Source organism: Mesitornis unicolor, unplaced genomic scaffold (genome assembly GCF_000695765.1).
Source record: "Mesitornis unicolor isolate BGI_N332 unplaced genomic scaffold, ASM69576v1 scaffold43982, whole genome shotgun sequence".
Taxonomy (NCBI): Eukaryota; Metazoa; Chordata; class Aves; order Mesitornithiformes; family Mesitornithidae; genus Mesitornis; species Mesitornis unicolor.
In genome coordinates this window covers 1-18,806 of record NW_010172025.1, presented here as the reverse complement: position 1 = coordinate 18,806, position 18,806 = coordinate 1, and the positions used below count along the sequence as shown (strand labels likewise).

The window sequence follows — 18,806 nt, the reverse complement described above, 5'->3', positions numbered from 1 at the left end:
GGCGCGGAGGGGGCTGAGGGGGAGGAAGGGGGCGGCTCCGAACGCTGCGTTACCTCGGGTCCTCTCTGCTTCCCGACGCCTCCACGCCCCAGTTTAAAGCAAACGGAATAACAGCTGTGAACAGCATTAGCCTGTCTACCTTTGTAGTTTGGGGTTTTTGTTGTTGTTTTCTCCCCGTTCTGTTCTTGTCCCAGTTGAGTTTCCAGCCGTCCTGTTAAACACCTCGACAGGAGATACTGAATCTGAATTCCACACATATGTCCAGCCCCAGGAACATCCTATTCTCTCTGAATTTTGTACAGAACTCACTGGCATCACACAGGTACAGTTGCTATTTAGCATTATTCGACACCATTGTAATTGCTATTTACTATTTTATTTAAAGAGGCCTTTAAAGGGCTGAAAAGTAAACCTGAAATGAATTTCAGTGCGTACTAACACCTATATACTTCTTGTTCTGTTTCATGAAGAAACAAGTTGATGAAGGGGTCCCTCTAAACATTTGTCTATCACAGTTTATGAAATGGATTCAAAGGATACAAAAGGAGAAGAAAATTATATTCAGTACAGATATTCTAAGTAACTCTACTTCAGAAGCCAAAGCATGTACCATTGTTACCTGGACAGGTAAATAAAAATTTTAATTTGCTTTTTCTGCAGAGTAATATACATACAAACCGAACATTTGGTGGTACTAGTGAGATTACGTCTTTACTTCTACAGAGCCAAAATCCTTTTTATTAGGTATTAAAGTTATGCAATATTGGGATAAGACTAAAAAACACAAAATCCACTGAATCCTAGTGTGTTCACTGCATCACTGTCTCCAGGGTCTGACATATTTACATTCTTCTGCTTTACATATAGTGAACTGTGTCACCATTCTTAATGTGTCTAAATGATTTAATGAAGTCTTTGAGATGTTCACCCATGTGAAGTTACACTTCACTAATAACAGGCACTCATCCTGTCCCACTGCAGCAACCCTAGTGTTTTTCATGTACAAAGACTTCATTAGCCTGTCTAGCAGTACAGGGTGCTACCAGTATGTTGATGTTATATCCCTTTATGAAGATTTTAGGCCATGTTTATGGAGATTTTAGGTCAGTTCTTTATTTGTGAATTATTTGTGGGTTTTCTTCTGTGCAGACTGGGACCTGGGTGTGTGTTTGCAGTATGAGTGTAAAAGGAAGCAGCTGCGAAAACCTGACATTCTAAATTCCTGGATTGATCTCAAAGCAACATATAAGGTGAGAAGATCAATCAACTCTGAAACATTTATATCCAAATAACCTCAAAGGCTAACTGTATCTGAGGTTACAAGCCAATATTTCACATTCCAGTGACTATAGTAACCCGTTTTTTTTCTTTTTGTGTTATCACTCAATAACAAACTGCATGCCCTAGAACTGTGTGAATTTTAATAGAAATCTTAATGCTAGGAAAACAACCTGGTGTTATTGTTAGATAAATGAATGATAATCCTAGGATAATTTTTCAAGCTGTTCTTCCTTTCCTGACATCTCTGGTTCTGCTTGTTTCCTGACTTCCCTCATTTTGTGTGCTCTTATTGCTGCCTTACACTGCTGCATAGAAAAGTCGTCATCATAGATTTAGAGGTACTTAAAGGTCTAGCATGTGAACTATACTTTGACCAGACTATTCTGAATAGTATGAATTTAAAAAAAAAAGTATATTTTATTACACAGTCTACACTGCAACAGCCTTCTAACTTGGAGGCTAACAGCACCTGAGTGAGTGTACCTTCCCCTGTGTAGTCAAGGATGCTTTTCAAAGGGTGCTCCAGGAGTCCACCTGTCCTGACACCTGGAGCTTAGGCTTTTGAGCTAGGTAGGAGAATTAGATCTCTAAAGATAAACAGTGTGAATATTCCTCCTTTCTTGAGATCAAATGAAATACTGAGAGTAACAATACTTTTTCTCATTCAAAAAGAATCTATACCTATGACAAATATATTAATGCCCATACCTTTGCAGTATGCAACAGTTTAGACACCCCAAGATATTATTTAGAGTGGTATCCTTCAATGCCACTCTGTTGAGGCCTTCATCAATGTAAGCCATAAAGTGCAAATGACTGACTCCAGAGCTAAGAGAGAAAGGATTAGTTTAAGGCTGAGAGAAGGGATTCGTGGTTCTTTCCTTTCTAATTTGCTACAGGGTAAGTAACTTATGGTCTTGTGCTTATTTATCCTGACTGTAAAATGAAGATGCTGGAATTGCACAATTGCCTTGTGAGATTTATTATTCATAAGGTGATATTTCTGAAATGGTTTTCACTTCACTTCACTATGAAAAGGTTTTGAAATGCTTTATGCTAACCACCTCGATTTTTGTCCTTAGGCCTTCTACAACAGAAAGCCTAAAGGGTTAAGTGGTGCTTTGCAGGATCTGGGGATAACTTTTGCAGGACGGGAACATTCCGGTAAGTATGACATGATCCTAATTTTTATATATATATAAAATATATAAAGCTAAATAGCTACTACTGAGCTTTAATTAACTAAACTAAACCAGCTAGTAATAGCTAGTCGTTACTCTAAATAGTAACTATTATTTCCAGGTTATGCAAAAACATCAAAACAAGAAAGGCTTCAAAAACCAAATATTGTTATTTCTAACCTCACACTTTATTTCTGAAATCTCTCCTAGTGCTATTGAGTGCATGTTCAGCAAAATCAATCTCTGAATTGCTAGGGCACAAAAGAAAAGAGGCAGAGGAAGGATAAGGAAACTTGATTTTACCTGATAGCTCTGGACAGCATATTAGTGTAAGAGAATATCGGCACAATATGACTTTTTTTTTTTGTCATGATGAATGAAACAGAGCAGAGATTTTAAAAATTGTGAATATGTATTGTGCCTTCTGATATTTCAGCATAGGGAATTTTATGGAATTTTTTAGTCTTGCTTTCCTTTTTTGAACTACATAACTGTGTCAGAGTTCTGTGAATCCCTGTCATTTATGTAAGGCTTACCTAGGTTACCTTTTTTCCCTAATAAGAACTATCTCCAGTAGTAATTTTTTTTAAAAAGACATTAATATAACCATACTTTTAAAGGGTTGGATGATTCTCGGAACACTGCCCATCTTGCTTGGAGGCTGATTAGTGATGGATGTGTGCTGAAGGTTACTAAATCTTTGGATAAGGTTAGTAACTACTTCATACCTTTTGGTTCTACTTGCTTTGTAGCCTGGAATACAGATGAAAGGTGAGCTATTCAAATAATAAAACCCAGCATCTTCACTATGAATTGAACAGAACATCCCTAGGCTGATATGCTTATTAATTTTGTGCATTGATTCCTAAAACTTCTGGGTATTCACTTTCCAAAATCTCTTTTTGTTTACGGACTCCCTAGGCACAGCCGAAGAGTAATTTAATTTCCAGAACACCAACTACAAACTTCACTGACAAGACTCAACTGGGAAGGAACAGCAGACCTGAAACATCTAGAAATGAAACTTGCGAAACAATCTGGCTGAGAAAAAAAGGCAACAGTATTGCTGTAATTAAGAGAAATTCTGATGTAAAAACTGAAGAACAACGGCCCACTTGCAATGATTCCTGTGCAGATGTCCATGTTGTACCATGCAGCAGCTCAAGAACTGAGTTACATGCTCAAGCCCAAAGCTCTTCAACAGCATCTACTGACAGATTTCCTGTTCCTCTTGCACAGGCACAGCAACCTTGCAGTACTGTGTCAACAGGCATTCAGCAAGGATTGAGCAATGGGCTTCTGAGTACAGCCAGGCACTGCCTTCCAGTACACGGACCAAGACTCGTGCTTGTCTCCACTACCATCTCCTCAGTTAATGTCTCCAATGATGATGTCAGTATGAGTTCTGATTGCTTATCTGTGCTCACTGACTGGGAAGATGTTGCTTTAATACCAGAATCTCAATATGGACAACATCCGGACTATGTTAAATTCAAAGATGATTTAAGTACAGATACTCTGTCGGTGTTTGAAGATAAAACAATTTCAAAACAATCAGTTGTGATGAGTTCAGATAATCAAAGTTTGGAGAAAACCCTAATACCTGTGGAACCTCTGAAATCTATAGTTTATAAAAGTCCTGATACCACTATCTATAATGTGGGAACAGTAGCAGGGCAGACTTCAATTTTTTCAGATTTTAAGTTACCACCTGCAGAGGTAAATGCTATTTCAGCACTATCAGCAACAACTGGAAATTATTCTACTCCTTCAGAGGTTCCTAAAAGAAACCCAACTAGTCCAAAAATGTTTCCACCAGCAAAAAAGCAGTCTTTTGCTATATATCAAGAGAAAACTGCATCTTTTGATCATTCCTTACCTTTAAGAAGTTTACATTTGCCCAAGGTGTCTCCGGCCATTCTGAACTCCACAGTCAATTTGAATCAGTCTGCAAGAGCTGTCAAAAATGGAAAACCAACTCCTCCTCTATGTAACTGCGGTCGAAGAGCTAAAAAACTGTATGTGTCAAATGCTGGTCCAAACCACGGCAAAGCATTTTTTTGCTGTCCTGTTAGCAAGCATGAAGGTAGTAAGAAAGGCTGTGGATACTTCAAGTGGGAACACGTGCTTCTAAGAGGGAAATCTAATGGTCTCACCCCGAATGCAGATGCTTCGACCTCTCTTGGAACTTATGCCAGTAATTTAGGAAATTCTTCAAACAAAAAATATTTGTGTCTTAGACCCTCTATGAGAACTTAAAAACTAGTAATTCTTTTTTGTCTGATTCTTAAACTCAGCAGGCTGATCACACTAAATATAATCAGGACAGTCAAACGATATCAGATATATGCTCTGAGAATGGGACAAAAATAACACAGCTTGGTTAACACAGAAATAGAATTTATCAAGCATACAAAAATATCAATATATCATAAAGTATCATTAATGAATTGTGAGAGAACACATAAAACTATTACATGCTAAAATTAAAGTATGAGCAGCTGTTGCTACAAGTCTTGAACTTCTGCTTTATCATATATTTTAAATTCTTTACTAGTCCAGTCCTTGAAGAAATTTTTAATGGTACAGATTTTACTTACACTTTTTAAAAAATATACTTGTAATGATTATAACTAGTCCTTAAAGAACGTTTTAATAAAGTGGATTTTATTTACACTTTTTTTCCTAAATATAAATGTAATGATTATAACCAACTTTAAAATATTTATTTAGATGTCGCACATCTCCTGAAGCAATAGTGTTCTCTTAAACTCTTGCTGTTTTTTATCATTTAAATTAAATAACAATAAAGATAAAATGCTGATGACAGTTCAGTAAATAGTTTATTTAACACACATCATTTTTTGCACTCTTGACTATATGAGTTTCCCATTTAATTTGTATCAGTCTGTCTGCTGTTGTACTATTAGTTATTAGTGTAGTACCCAGGACAGCCAAATGTTGGAAATCAGAATAAGAACTCATTCAAGCCTAAATTAAGAAGGACATAGTATAATGTCGTTTACTTCACATTACTGTGTAAATCTGCTTTGTAAAAAATCCTATTAAAAAAGCAACAAGTACTCCTAATCTTTTCTCCACTCCTTCTGGCGCAGTTCATTTCTTCTGATCTTCCCACTGATAGTTTTTGGCAACTGTTGAACAAACTCCATCTGTTGGAAAGCAGAGGAAATTACAATACAAAATAAGATATAGTTAAGCCTAAATTTTTAGTTTTTCATAGCCTCAGCAGCATAGGCTTAAAGCCATGTGACAGTTAACACCCACTGTGTTATGGTAGTGAAAATTATTTGGGTATTTGAGCACTCACCTTCCTAGGATACTTGTATGGAGCAGTAACTTTCTTAACATGGTCTTGTAGCTCTTTCACCATTTTTTCCGGATCACGTGAAGCATAGTCAGATGTTAAAACGACAAAGGCTTTCACTACCTAAAGATGTTACAGCAGCAATTATTTAAATGCCATGAAATAGTATTATACATCAGTAAGATTTGAAAATTTAACCAAAAATTGGCTGACAAACTCCAGAGTAATGTATAGGGCAGGTACAGAAAACTTTGCAAAAGCCTGTGGGTGCTCATTACTGGTCTGGACTGCAGGGGCAGTTTATATACATTTAATAAAGACAAAAAAACTAAGCATTTGAATAACAGGAAAAGCTTCAAATGCTGCATTTGTTATATCGGATTAGGGGCAACTGCCTTGGTCAGTTTTTTTCCTTTGTGGGTTCTCCAGTGTCTCATAGAGTAAGATGTCACCTTGAATTTAGTTCTAATTTAAAAAAAGAAAAATAAACCCCTGGATAGATAAATTCCTTGGAAGTTGGGCTTTATTAGTTCTAGTATGCAAAAAACTACTTAAATATATAAGCTTGTTGAACTTGTTTACCTCTCCTCTGATGGGATCTGGACTGCTGACCACTGCTGATTCCACCACTGCAGGATGCTCTACTAGGGCACTTTCTACCTCAAATGGTCCAATTCGGTATCTTTAAAACAGGAAAGGGCTTTTAGTTGTATTTGCTAACACATAAATGTAACTTCACATCTGAATCATCTGTGTTACTCAAGTTTAATGATTTACTGTTAATCAGTCTTAAATTACCCAGCAGAATTAATGACATCATCAGCTCTTCCAACAAACCAGAAGTATCCATCCTCATCCATAATCCCCCTGTCTCCAGTGACATAAAAGTCCCCACGTATTGTTGCTTCTGTTTTCTCTGGATCATCCTGGGAAATATTAAATTGCATTTTACATGAAACCTACCTGAAAAATACATGAAATTGCATTCTAATATATTTAGTATATAAGTTATGGTGCAGTCAAATATTTTAAAATCTTAGCTTTTCAGTCTGGTCCATGCTGTTGTCATGTGCATCAGATTCAAGAAGGACATTAATAATAGAGAATTATTATTTCACCATTACTAGGCTACAAAACTAGATATAAAGTTCATAAATTACAATAAACATGACTGACTTAAAATTTTAATATTCTATTAAGCCCTATGGCTTTAGGAATCACTGAAGGTTGCAACAATACGTAGGCTTATGGAACTAAGAATCTGCTTTTATGTGATTATTCTTCTATGATTTTTTCCCCCTTGTATTTCTAGCATCTCCTATCCTGAAATTTTTAATTTTTTTCCACTCCCAGAAAAGTTTTGACTTGGCACAGTGCAATTAGTAATTCCTTTTTCTACAGCAAATGTAACTGATTCTTGCAAGATTTTTTTCTAGGCAGTATGCATGGTGTTCCTCTTTCACATGCTCAGGAGACCTGACTATAGGCTGATACTATTCATAAAATTTAATAATATTCCCTGGTGTCAGAACTGAGTGTATTATGCATTTGTTCTACTGGCTGTTGGACTGGAAATTCTAACCAACATGGAAAAAAAAATAATTTTGCTGTGTATGAAACACTTGATGAAGCTTGAGTCCTGCTTCTCAGATGGGGGCTGCAGTCCTTATGCCAAAGAGTAATTTGGCATTAGGGAGTCTGTCAAACATTTCCCATTATATTAAGGAAATAACAATCAAAAGAAAGTGGATTTTTAACTTGCTAGGTAGGATAATCTCACTGAACATGTAATTGTATAAGTAGACCAAGCATCTGCATGAGGAAAAAAAAAATGGAAATCCCTTTTTCCTCCTGACAGGTTTTGAGAGTGGTAAGCAGAGTATATGCAAATGAAACGGGGCATCACATTCTTTGTGACAGATTTAACAGGGTATCTACTTTAACAGTAGAAATATTCTTACAGCATAGCAAGTAAAAAGAAAAGGCGATCTCATAGGTTTTACTCTGATGGCAATGTCTCCTTCTTTTCCGGGAGGCAGAATATTACTGTTTTCATCTATAATCTAAAAATAAACAAAACACAATTTTATGATCTTGGAGTCAAATTAAAAAACATTAAATTAAGATTACAGAATCTTGGTGCACATTTAAAATACATAAAGCATTTTTTTAATTGGGAATTTATTTGGAGCAATAGACAACTGAAGTATAAGATTATTACTAATCCACTGTCCTTCGCACTATGTCTTTTATCTGAGGAATGCCAAGTACCATGCAAGCGTAATGAAGTAAGACCCCAGGGACGGCCTGAAGTAATGTGGTGGGAAAACTTAAGAACTGAAATATACAAAAAATTTTAACCTATATTGTGAATTGATCTGGTGCTAGAACCTGCTTCAGCAGTTCTGTTATCGCCAGGAAACAACATTCACTCCCAGTATTCCTTAACTCAGCAATTTAATTTCTATCATTGCATTCATGTTTGATACCTAACAGACAGTTAGCAGTGGGTTGTCTTCTATGTTGGTGAGGATGGTGCAATAGGGAAGTCCAATAGTTTATTTTGCATGCTCAGTTCAGGGCAGTAACATGCATTTCTTCACTCTTTCATTCACTGCTGAATGTACCATGGTATGTGGTACAACTCTGGGTTAGAGCTTTCAAACCTCTTTACAGGAAAGTGATTATGCAAGAGAGAGAGAGATTGAGTCACTGGAGGTATGATACCTTGACATCATAGCCTGGAGACGGCTTTCCCATAGAGCCAGGTTTGATTTTCATTCCCTTAAAATTTCCACAGATCAGCACCTGCAACAAGTGTTGTTGGGTTTGTGGTTTGTTTTTTCTTTTTTTATTTAATTAAACTGTGGCTTGTACATTCAGTCTTTAGCTTAGGCTTAAATTACTTGGCTAATATAATCATATATCCAATGATTAAGCTTCTAGAAATAAACTATGCCCCCAGAATCATGCCCACAGCTCCAAATAACGTTAGCAAGTGCTTTAAGGATAGATTCTAAAGCAGAATTTGGAATGTAGTAATGAGGACTATACTCCTTTTGTGTTAGTTCCCAATTCAAAGATCACAGGAATGAAAAACAGTCCTTGGATTTTGGGTGAAGCTGTTATGATTGTTCTATGATTTACAAAACCTACATTTTTCCAGTGCTGCTTATTGTAATTGACTTTTCACCTAAAAGTCATAACTGTGTGTAATAATTTTAATCACATTTTCTTGGCAACCTAAATGTGATTTATTGCTGTATCCGGAAAGCATACATTTTTACATTTGTACAGCAGAACATACTGTTTCTGTCTGTCCGTAGCCTTCATGAATAGCCAGCCCAGTCAGCACCTTCCACTCTTCTATCACGTCAGGGTTGATTGGCTCCCCAGCACTCACACAGTGCCGCAGGCTTTTGAATCTATAGCTTAGTTGGAAATAGAAAAAAAAATAATTGGCAATCATCTACCTGCTATGTCCCGTTTACTACTGTATTCCTCTATTGTGGGGTCCTTTCTACATAAACCCCAAATTTTTACCGAGTTCTATTCATTCAATTTGAACTGAGCAGTGTAATAAACAAAAACAAATCTGAAAAAAATGCACATAAAAAGAAAAAACTGCAGTCTTACTTCTGTATTATTTTAGAAAATCTAATGTTCAGTATACTAGTTCTAACAGAATCTGAATTGGGGTCCAAACCAGAGGAATAGCCAAGTTCAACCCTAATGACACTAAAAACTCACAGCAGAGTTGAATAAGGCCAAACAATCTCATACATTTCACCAAGCTGTGCTGACACACACTCTTGTAACTTTCAGTATTGGATAAACAAGTGGAAAAACAAGTAGAGGTGGAACGTGATTATAAAAGCACTTCTGAAGATACGTTAATGACGATATCATGGGTATCCTACTACATCTTCTGCTAAAATACTTTTCAAAGTCTTGTGCAAGTTCACTGTAATCTATGAAATCTGAGATGGTTAAGCTATCTTTATTCTGACTTTGTTCCTAGTACATAAGATTCAAAATGTTGAGAAATACATGAGCTGTGTTACCGTTATGCCATTATGAATATGGAATTAAAAAAGAGAAAAGCATTTGGTCTACTGTTTTGATCAAATACACCAACAAGGATACTCTGCCTTTGCTTACCTAGACAGTTTATGTTGCACAAACATTCGATAGGCAGTTGGAGGAGAACAGAAGACAGTTATGGGAAATCTTGACAGACTCTAGGGAATTTAGAATAGTAAAAGTAAATGTTGCCAATATACTGAAATCTCTGAGGTCTTGTCTTCATTGTAAGACATAATAAACTCTGCATCCAGTTTATGAAACACGTGAACAAAAACTCTGGTGTCCTAAGAGCAGCTAACTCTGTACTTGCCAACACCAACACACATTAGTTACATTTAATTACTTCCTTCTTCAAAACAGAATCTATGTCATTTTACAATTAGTTCAACACACCGAAGTTTTTTGCTCTTGAAAGATTTACAGTTTCTCTTGCAAAATTTCTTCATAATTGCAGTTCAGAAGAAAACAAGTGAAACCATAAGGCTACTTTTTAGATGCTATATAAAACCGACGGTGTTCTTCAATATACCCTAATATGAACTAGCAATTCCCAGCCATCTAGTTAACGTGGATATGATGATAAAGTCATTATATGCAAAATGAAACATAGTAGGTTTTTTTTTTTCAAATTATGAGGGAGTCGTGTGTGGAGGATGCAAGACAGTATAATGGTGCCTTTTGTTAAAGAAATTCAACCTTGTTGCCTCTTCACTCCTTAACTTTCAATTACACTGTGCAGGCAACTGAAATTCTCATCATCTGTTGTTGTCACTTATTTTAATAACACCACCAAAGTGCTCCACAAATCCCAGAACAATTTCTTGTGTACTTCACTTCTAGACTTAATAATGGATGTTTGCAGGTTTCTGCACTCAAATCCAGAGCAGAATGAATATATTATGAAACTCTTTGGATGTCAAATATGCTCTTGTTTTTGGGGCACTTATTTGCAGCACTCACTACTTATCAGTTGGTTACCACCTGATGAAAGTTATAACTGCACTGTGTGCTGCCTCCACACAGCACCAAGGGAAATGAAAACCTGGGCATGCTCAGCCAGAGAGAACAGTGCTGTTTGTTGCTGGGCTCCCCTCACTTACCTCAAAGACAATGCTTGGGTCGAAGTGTGGCATCTTATGTACAAATACACACGCCCCCTGAATCCACGCTGAAAAAATGCTGCTCCAAGCTGACTTTGCCCAGCCCGTGTCTGATGTATTCCAAAATATATCTGAGGAAGTCAAGTCCAGCCAGTACCTGGTAACACAAGGGAACAGTCCACAGTCTCTATTTGACAGGAATAAGTCAAATATTAAAATACCAACAACAGATATGCCACGGAAGCAAATCCATCACTGTTTGTCTTGGGTAAAGGGTGATTAGAAAAGGCTGAATTTCTGAGCAGAAGTAAATCATAGCATAATGACAATGTCATCAAGATAGAACAATGTTGCATTTTTCTAAGGGAAAAATTATACTGACAGACAAGCTAACATCACCTCAGAATATGAATATGTTGTATGAATAGATGTGAGATTTCTGGGGTTTTGTTGAACTCATTTTTAGGGATGAGGATTTTTTTTTGTTCACTTCTAGTTTGGTATTTTCTGATTTGTTATTCTTTGCCTGTTAGAGTGAAAACACTGCCATATTAATTTTATAAACAACATTGCTTTATAAATTTAAATACTCTGAACTATAAGCATTTTGTTCCTGCAGAAGTTGTGCCTAATCCAGACACATATGAATTCAGAAGCCAAACAGACCCTTGGTTTTTTGCTTGTATGGTACAGACTTCATAAACTCGTGCTGATGTTCAGTTCGGGGGCAATCCAGCAACTATACAATGAAGAATTTACCACAAGCTAAAGAAGATGTTAAAAAGAAACTGGTGATTACATGACTGCTACATTCTCTATAAACTAAGGCAGCTAGACTCAAACTGCCTTGTGAGGAAAAAAAAAACCAAACAAACTCCTTTTGGGATGAAATAAAAGCTTCTGGTAAAAATCTTGTGTTTCTCTTCCTTCTGTTATGTGAACAGCTACAGAAATATGTCTGATTTAAAGTAACATCTGTACCTTCCACTTACTGTGAGGCCAATACCATAGCTGCTGTGGGAATGTTCAGTCATTTTTGGAGATCCTGTAGTTCCACTGGTAAAATAGATGGCCATTGGATCTTGACACTTTGTGGTCACACAGTGGTGATCAGAAGCAGCATTTCTTAAAAAAAACCAAAATTATTAATAAAGTGATTTGCAAGTATGAATTGCATATTTTTGAAAATGTTTAACCAAAATAACTGCAGCAATCAAAAGTGTCATAAACATTGATATTTTTCCACTGCGCAGTCCCAAAAGGGTAAAAATACATTGGTGTGTGCCAACATTTCCTATTCAAAACAAACTGCCATGCTTTCCGTCATTATTGCTGTGGTGCTTTCATAGCGGTATTTACTCACTTCATGAGATCTTTAAAGTTCAGCCACCCTTCTCTGTGGCCCTCTGACACAAGCAACTTGAATTTCAGAGACTGGCATTCAGCCCCAACTGAGTCTACAGCTGGTGCCACATGATCATCAGTGATGATACACTTTGCCTTAGATTTCTGTAGTCGATGAAGAATGTCCTTTGCTGTCAACTGCTGTGTGCCAGGAATCAAGACAGTTCCTAAAGGAAGGAAGTGGAAGGGAAAAACAGTCTCAGCATTTAAGAGTAACACCTGTACCTAGAAACCAGATTCACCTTACTTTGTTCTTTTGAGTGACACAGAGCTGTACTTTTAGGACTTAGACCTACATTTGTAAATATACTGATTTCTTTGATGGATTAAATGCTATGTGAGGATTAGCACAAGTTAGCAAATACTATATAGATCATGGGACAGTAAGAGAAATCAACAGAATAAATTCCCTTAGTTTGAAAACACTGCCCCTGGAACATGCCATCCCTCTGGAATTGACATCTTTACTGGTAAACATAGCCATTGCCTCACAACGTATACTGCTAGGGGTTGTTGGGCACCAAGACATTCTGGGTTGTAAATACTGAGAGGCTGAGTCTTTAACAGACCCCACAGGGGAACATGTGAAACACTTCGTTAAGCGTGGGTTAATTTCACTGAAAGTTAGCAAGAGGGTGTATTTGTGATGCGTCACAAGTCTTAAAAGCACCATACACAAAAAGCTTGGCATGAAGAGTGCATTTGACCAGCATGACACTAGTTCATCATCATTAGCATACTGGTAGTTCTGAGTGCATTAAATAGCAAAGATTTGTTTAAGTCGCAATTTCTGTACCTATATACCATCTCTATTCTCTTACTAACCTGTTCTTATGCAAGCCACATTCACCAGCCACCACTCCGGGATCCGGGGCAGAATCAGAATAACTCTGTCTCCCCGTTGCAGACCGCAGGCATCAGAGAGTATGTTTGCCACTTTCCTGGACAGCACTCCCAGCTCCTCAAAGCTCCACCTCACCTCTTCTCCAGCACCGTCTACCCACCAGAATGCAGGGTTTTTACACCTTTTTCCCTCCTATAGAACACCACGATACAGTAAAAATCCTTCATTTTAGAAACACATTGCCTTTACCTTAAGTTTGAGGAAGAAAAGCATTCATCACTTATTCAAGTGCTGGAGAAACCTGGGGATGCCACAAAAATTTGCCACTGATTCCAAACGAGGCAAATAACTCTCCCTTAGAAATAATGGTCTATAAACTTCATTTAGGAAATTAAATTTGTATTCCTTTCTTGAGTTCTTCATCTTACACTCTGAAGAGGTTGCACAAAGAAGAATCTTTTTCATTCAGGTCATGCCAACAAAGCAGCCAATCAATGTGGGTACCTCTGGGTTGTGCCCCACAGTCTCCTGAGCCCTCTGAGCTCATTTTCAACTTTGTCTGGAACTGGGCCTATCTGCTACTTCTGAAAATTAAATAAAAAGCTTCAAAAGCACAGGCCCACACAGTGTGACCTTTAATCAATGTCTCACCTAACTGATATGTGAAATTATTTGAAATGTAAGCATACGATGTGCTTTAAAGGGGTCCAATGCATTTAGCAGTAGCAGTGTAGTAAGTCACCTCCTGAGAAAAACATTCACTGAGGCAGCAAGAACATGACATCTTATTATCTATTTGAAGGCACAATAACACTAAGGTTCATTTTCAGAGGAGCAGATTTTATCTGTACACTTCAGAGGGCAGAGGCTGTTCCTTGCTCCATTTGCAGCCTGCCAAAACCTGGTTTTCGCGCAAAAAGAACAACTGTGTCAGACAGATGATACCTCTACTCTGTTCTTGCTGCCAGACTGGTCATAACTGCATTTAGTCCCTCATCATGAACACCCTGAGCCTGCAAAACCAGTCCTAAATGCACACAGACCAGACCTGTGTAGTAGGAAAGGCGATAGACCTATGCTTCACAGTTTGTGTTTTTTTTCTTTCTATATTCCCTTTCTTGACATAGCACTTATGTCTGGTTTGGGGTTCAAAGTTGTTCGGTTTTGGAGATTCCAAACCCCTGATTACAAATTTGAGGTAAGTGGGTGAGGCTTGACATTACACTGTATTTATTATTCATGTTACAGGCAGTTAATGAAACTCACAGAGGTCAAGTGATCTCCCCACCACATCCAGATGGGGTGCCCGTCATGGCTGATGGGGGAATTGATGCAAGGTTGAGAGTGGTTCAGTTCACAGTCTCACTTACAAGGCACTTATTTACGCACACTCAGTCTCACTGGAGTTACTGATTAAAGGAAATAACTATTTGGACTCACGGACAGGACAGTGTGTGGCCTAAGGGATCTACAGGTTCAAACTGTATGAGATGATCCCTAGATTATAACCAGAACATAACTCCACTGTCTTGGTTATTGGATTTGTCCAATACTCAGCATTAATGACCAGCATTAAATACTTCAGCATCAGAGAAGCCAAGTAACTGTTACCTTTTCCACTTCAGTCCATCTGTCCAGCACGTCTCTTGCAAAGTTGAAGTACTCTGGCACCTCTGGTCTGTACTGTTGTTTCATGACTTCGTAACTCAAAGAGGCGTGAATTGGGTAGCACCGGCTGCAAAGTTGGAGAGATCTTCTCAGGGGAGCCCGCAGGGACGTGACACTTGGGATTTTCAGTAAAAACTGCATAGCAGCAAGAGCCATAATACTCTCTTCAAAGTTATTCCTTATCAATTATCTCTTCAAGAAGTGCTACAGTGATACAGATACAAAGCTGGTATTAGCCATGCAGTTTCAGAACAGCTTTTATATCACATAGAGGAATACATTGGAACAAAAATTCCAACTGTTAATTGGAGTAACTGTTGAGGACGGTTCCAGTTTGGCTATTGTCTGATCCCTGCTCTCCATTGATCATCAGGCAGCTGAGATACTCACCCTGCATTCAACCAGCAGCACTCAGCCTTGTCACTGTGGCAGCTTTCCTATAGCTCACATTTCTTTCCTTCCCACAAGCCCCACTAATCTTGTGGATCATATTTCAGTTGCCTTATACACCAAAGAGGCACTGAACGCTACCCAAGCACTTCAACTCTGATGTCTGTAAATGAAATGTCTGCTACTGACTGACAATACAGAGGTAACAGTGTGGCCCAAGTGACATTCAGTACAAAGATATTTACAGTTTTTCTAGTTTATTAGAATTAGGGATATATTGGTTGCCAGGAATTAAATGGATGTAGCAAAGCCTTGAAAAAATTCTAAGTATTCATGTTTTAAACATTATTTTGATGTGTGGTCAGCAAAAGATATCACTTTATGAGACACAGAAACTTCAAAAGACTTCCTGTAAAAGGATCCAAAATGCAAGCTTTACTTCTCAAAACAGAGTCAACTTAGCAGGAGGTCTGAAAGCTCTGGAATAATTGTTTTCATGCATTGTCAACTGTCTTTTATTTACAAAATAATATAAACACTGCCAGTTCCTTATGGAACTAATAAATATCCAGCTGTAAAATAATGTTATTTAAGTGATTTAGTGAAGCAAAATGACATTTTTTGGATCTGTAATGCTCAGTCTGCATATGACAAACACAGGAGAGAAACCCAGCCAAATGAAAGACAGCAAGGGACAGGGAGAGGAGGGAATGTGGACAGACAAGAGGCAAATCAGCACTGCTGCAGTGCCAGAAAATGTCCTGACCAGCAGCTTGCAGGGGTGGGTGGAGAGTCAGTTACCTTGACAAAAGGCTGTCAGTCCCAGTTTACTGCCTCTCTGCCTTGCAGCGAAGTGGGGCCCTCCCAGCACTGGGATGTGTCACAGCTTTGATTTCTCACACAGAGCTTAGACTCCTGGCTGTGTGCCTGCTCTTGTACTGTTACTGTGTCCAGTGACTGACTCCTGTGTTCCTTACATGCACTTTGGACTCACACAGGGGGCAGCCCAGTCCAGCACAGAGAGAAGAGCTGACAAGTTTCTGCAGAGCTCAAAGTGGAGGGAGAAAGTGTGAGTCCTCAATCTCTCCTGTTTTCTTTCCCTTCCCTCTTCCCACCCACCAGCCCATCAAGGAACATGGTCATAAGATCTTGCTACAGCCAAATCACATCTGTTACTTTCTGGCTGGGGTAACACAGGAGCAACATCCTTGTGACTGGCTTTGTGGCTACACCACTTAGCAGGTAGCTTGGGGCTCCTTAGGTAACCATAGCAGTTCAGCCATGACAACACTGAGAATCAATTCCTGGGAAGCTGCAACAGGTGTCTGGACCAGCTTTGTTAATACTTGGTGACTTGTGAGGTTTTGTAAGGGCTCTGCCTCATGTTCAGAGAGCACAGAGTTATGTGCTGCTCCCGCAATGCTGTCTCCTCTGCTCCACTCCCATAGGAGAGGCAAGAGGGAATATGTGCCATTCTCTCCACCATCCAGGCCACAGCCCAGCATCACTGTGAGCATGGCTATGGCATTGGTGCATGCCTCCACCTTAGCCTCTCCTGTGAGGATGTCACTTGCTACGGAGCTAATGACAGCTGTAGCTTAAATTGGGGCATCAAGATTCTTAAGTTTGGCTGCCAGAGCACTAAATAGCTCCTGCTGTATCCCCATCCTCAAACCATGACTTTAATGTCAACAGAGAGACTGCCAACACCCATCTACGTCCTTAGAGCAGAGCAGTCCTCTGGGTGCTCATCAGTGAGGGTGATGCTGCATTTTTCCAGCATGTAGGTCCTGTACTTTTGCCAAAACTCCCTTCTGGGGTTCTGCCCACATCCGTTTGTAAACAGTACACTCAAAGGAGATGTTAACCAGCTCCCTGAAATGTTCACTGCAGCAGAAAGAAACTGATTCAAAACAGATTCCCCCAGACAACAAAGCTGTTCTCTGCCTAGTGGTAAAGGGAGACCTACAGTCAGTCTGCAGCAGTGACATTTTAAACAGCTCTTTGAAACGCATGCGATGAATTTCTCCCAAAGGATAGGCAGAGGAACAGTCCTAAAGGCATTCCCTACCCAGAAGATCACATTGCTCCAGAGGAGACACAAACATTAAGTGAAAATGACAGCAATGGCTTGTGATAAGTCAGGAATATATAGGCAAGGTGGTTTCCAGTTTAGGAAGAAAACCATAGCTTCCACAGTGACCTAATCTGTAACATTCTTTTGGTAGGGCATATAACTAATTTCCAGAGTACTGACAGGTATTTCCAAGTCCTCCCAGCACTCTTCACCATAGAAGTATCCTAGCTATGTTCCAAGTGGTTAATTGCACTTTCTTTGCACCACTCACAGCTGCCTGTAGAAATTCTTCCTTGTGTTTCAAATTTGTCCTGACATGCCCAACTCCAGAGACTATCACTGGAATTCACCAGAACTTTGAGTCTTTCACACAACCCCAGCCCTGCAAAGATTTAGGGACTTAATTATGTGTGTTCAGTAATTCCACTGATGTCTAACAATTGCTGTAGAATTATATGAGCCTCAAAGACTTTGCAGGAACAATGCTTCAGATAAGATGTAAACACCACCTCCCTTTGCAGTTGTAACTGATAAATACTTTCATCAATTCATTAAGTTTCCTTTTTTCCTACTTTAGCCCAACTGAATTTTCTGGATGTAAATAATATGATATGATAGTCCTGCCCCTAGTGAGGCCTCCTTAGCTGTCTCCTCTACTTGTTTCCACAAAATGTTGAGGAACTTAATTTCACCCCCCTTAACTGTCCACGGAGAGTTCAAGAGATCAAGAGTTACTGCAGGGAGAGAAGGCTCCTGTCGACAGGGATGCACAGAGACACTTTCCCTTAGAAACTACGCTGCGGGCCATGTATTTTCTGTCAACACATATTCTCTAGTATCTCAGACCTAAATTTACCTGTACAGAGAGTTTCTGTCTCAGCCGGTCCCTCTACACCATGACATCTCCAGGAGTTAAGACAGGCGGGGAAGTGGCCGAAGCTGGGGTGTCCGGGTTGGTGTTGGACACAGCAGTGCAGAGCAGGACGGAGCTCTGCTTGCTCCTCCGCGCTTCAGCAAGTCTTATCCTCTCCTCTCCTGGCACACCGCCTCTCTCAGTTCTGGAATCATTAACACAAACTCAGACTTTAATCCTGGAACTCAACTTCGGGGAAAGAGAAAGCACCAAAAGCGACAGAGTCCGCTCACAGCTGAGCGCGCCAGAGTACTGTGCCTGGGGAAATGCTCAACCTCCCCCCGGGACGTGCAGTCTGAGATGAACTGTAATTTTCAAGGGCGGGTTTGGGGTTTTTTTTAACCTCCCGGGGCACTGCGCTGCCTGCAGCAAAACCGACGGTGAGGACAGCTTGGCAGTCAGCTGCGGGCTTCACTGCGGATCCCACCCGGTGCTGGGGGTCGGCTTCTCCGGAGCAACACGGTTGCGCACTCAGCGGGAGGTGCCGCTGCCCTGCGCCCGCGACCTCCCTCAGCGCTGCCCGGCGGGGCTCTG

At 39.4% G+C, this 18,806-nt stretch overlaps 2 protein-coding genes across 2 annotated transcripts; one reads left to right on the top strand and one right to left on the bottom strand.

Annotated features, from left to right (window-relative positions):
- Positions 1-194: 194 nt before the first annotated feature.
- ERI2 (ERI1 exoribonuclease family member 2) lies at positions 195-4,721 on the top strand (the record flags this gene model as incomplete). The annotated part of the gene is made up of 6 exons (XM_010180238.1): positions 195-322; positions 471-627; positions 1,150-1,250; positions 2,364-2,445; positions 3,083-3,233; positions 3,413-4,721. Coding segments are annotated over 6 exons (1,928 nt in total), but the record flags the coding sequence as incomplete, so codon positions are not given.
- Positions 4,722-5,548: 827 nt separating this feature from the next.
- On the bottom strand, positions 5,549-15,048 carry LOC104533998 (acyl-coenzyme A synthetase ACSM3, mitochondrial-like). Its single transcript, XM_010180236.1, has 13 exons — positions 14,836-15,048; positions 13,206-13,416; positions 12,340-12,547; positions 11,958-12,101; positions 10,977-11,133; positions 9,952-10,031; positions 9,098-9,221; positions 8,518-8,598; positions 7,752-7,853; positions 6,589-6,716; positions 6,373-6,472; positions 5,794-5,913; positions 5,549-5,635 (listed from the first exon to the last, which is right to left on the bottom strand). Exons 1-13 carry the CDS (start codon positions 15,046-15,048, stop codon positions 5,549-5,551), a joined length of 1,755 nt encoding a protein of 584 aa, XP_010178538.1.
- Between the last annotated feature and the right edge of the window lie 3,758 nt (positions 15,049-18,806).

Coding starts and splice junctions, on each gene's coding strand:
- LOC104533998 (XM_010180236.1), bottom strand. CDS start 15,048: ATGGCTCTTGCTGCTATGCAGTTTTTACTGAAAATCCCAAGTGTCACG. Junction 8,599..9,097: donor GCTACGGACAGACAGAAACA/GTATGTTCTGCT, acceptor CACTTGTTGCAG/GTGCTGATCTGTGGAAATTT. Junction 5,636..5,793: donor CATACAAGTATCCTAGGAAG/GTGAGTGCTCAA, acceptor GCTTTCCAACAG/ATGGAGTTTGTTCAACAGTT.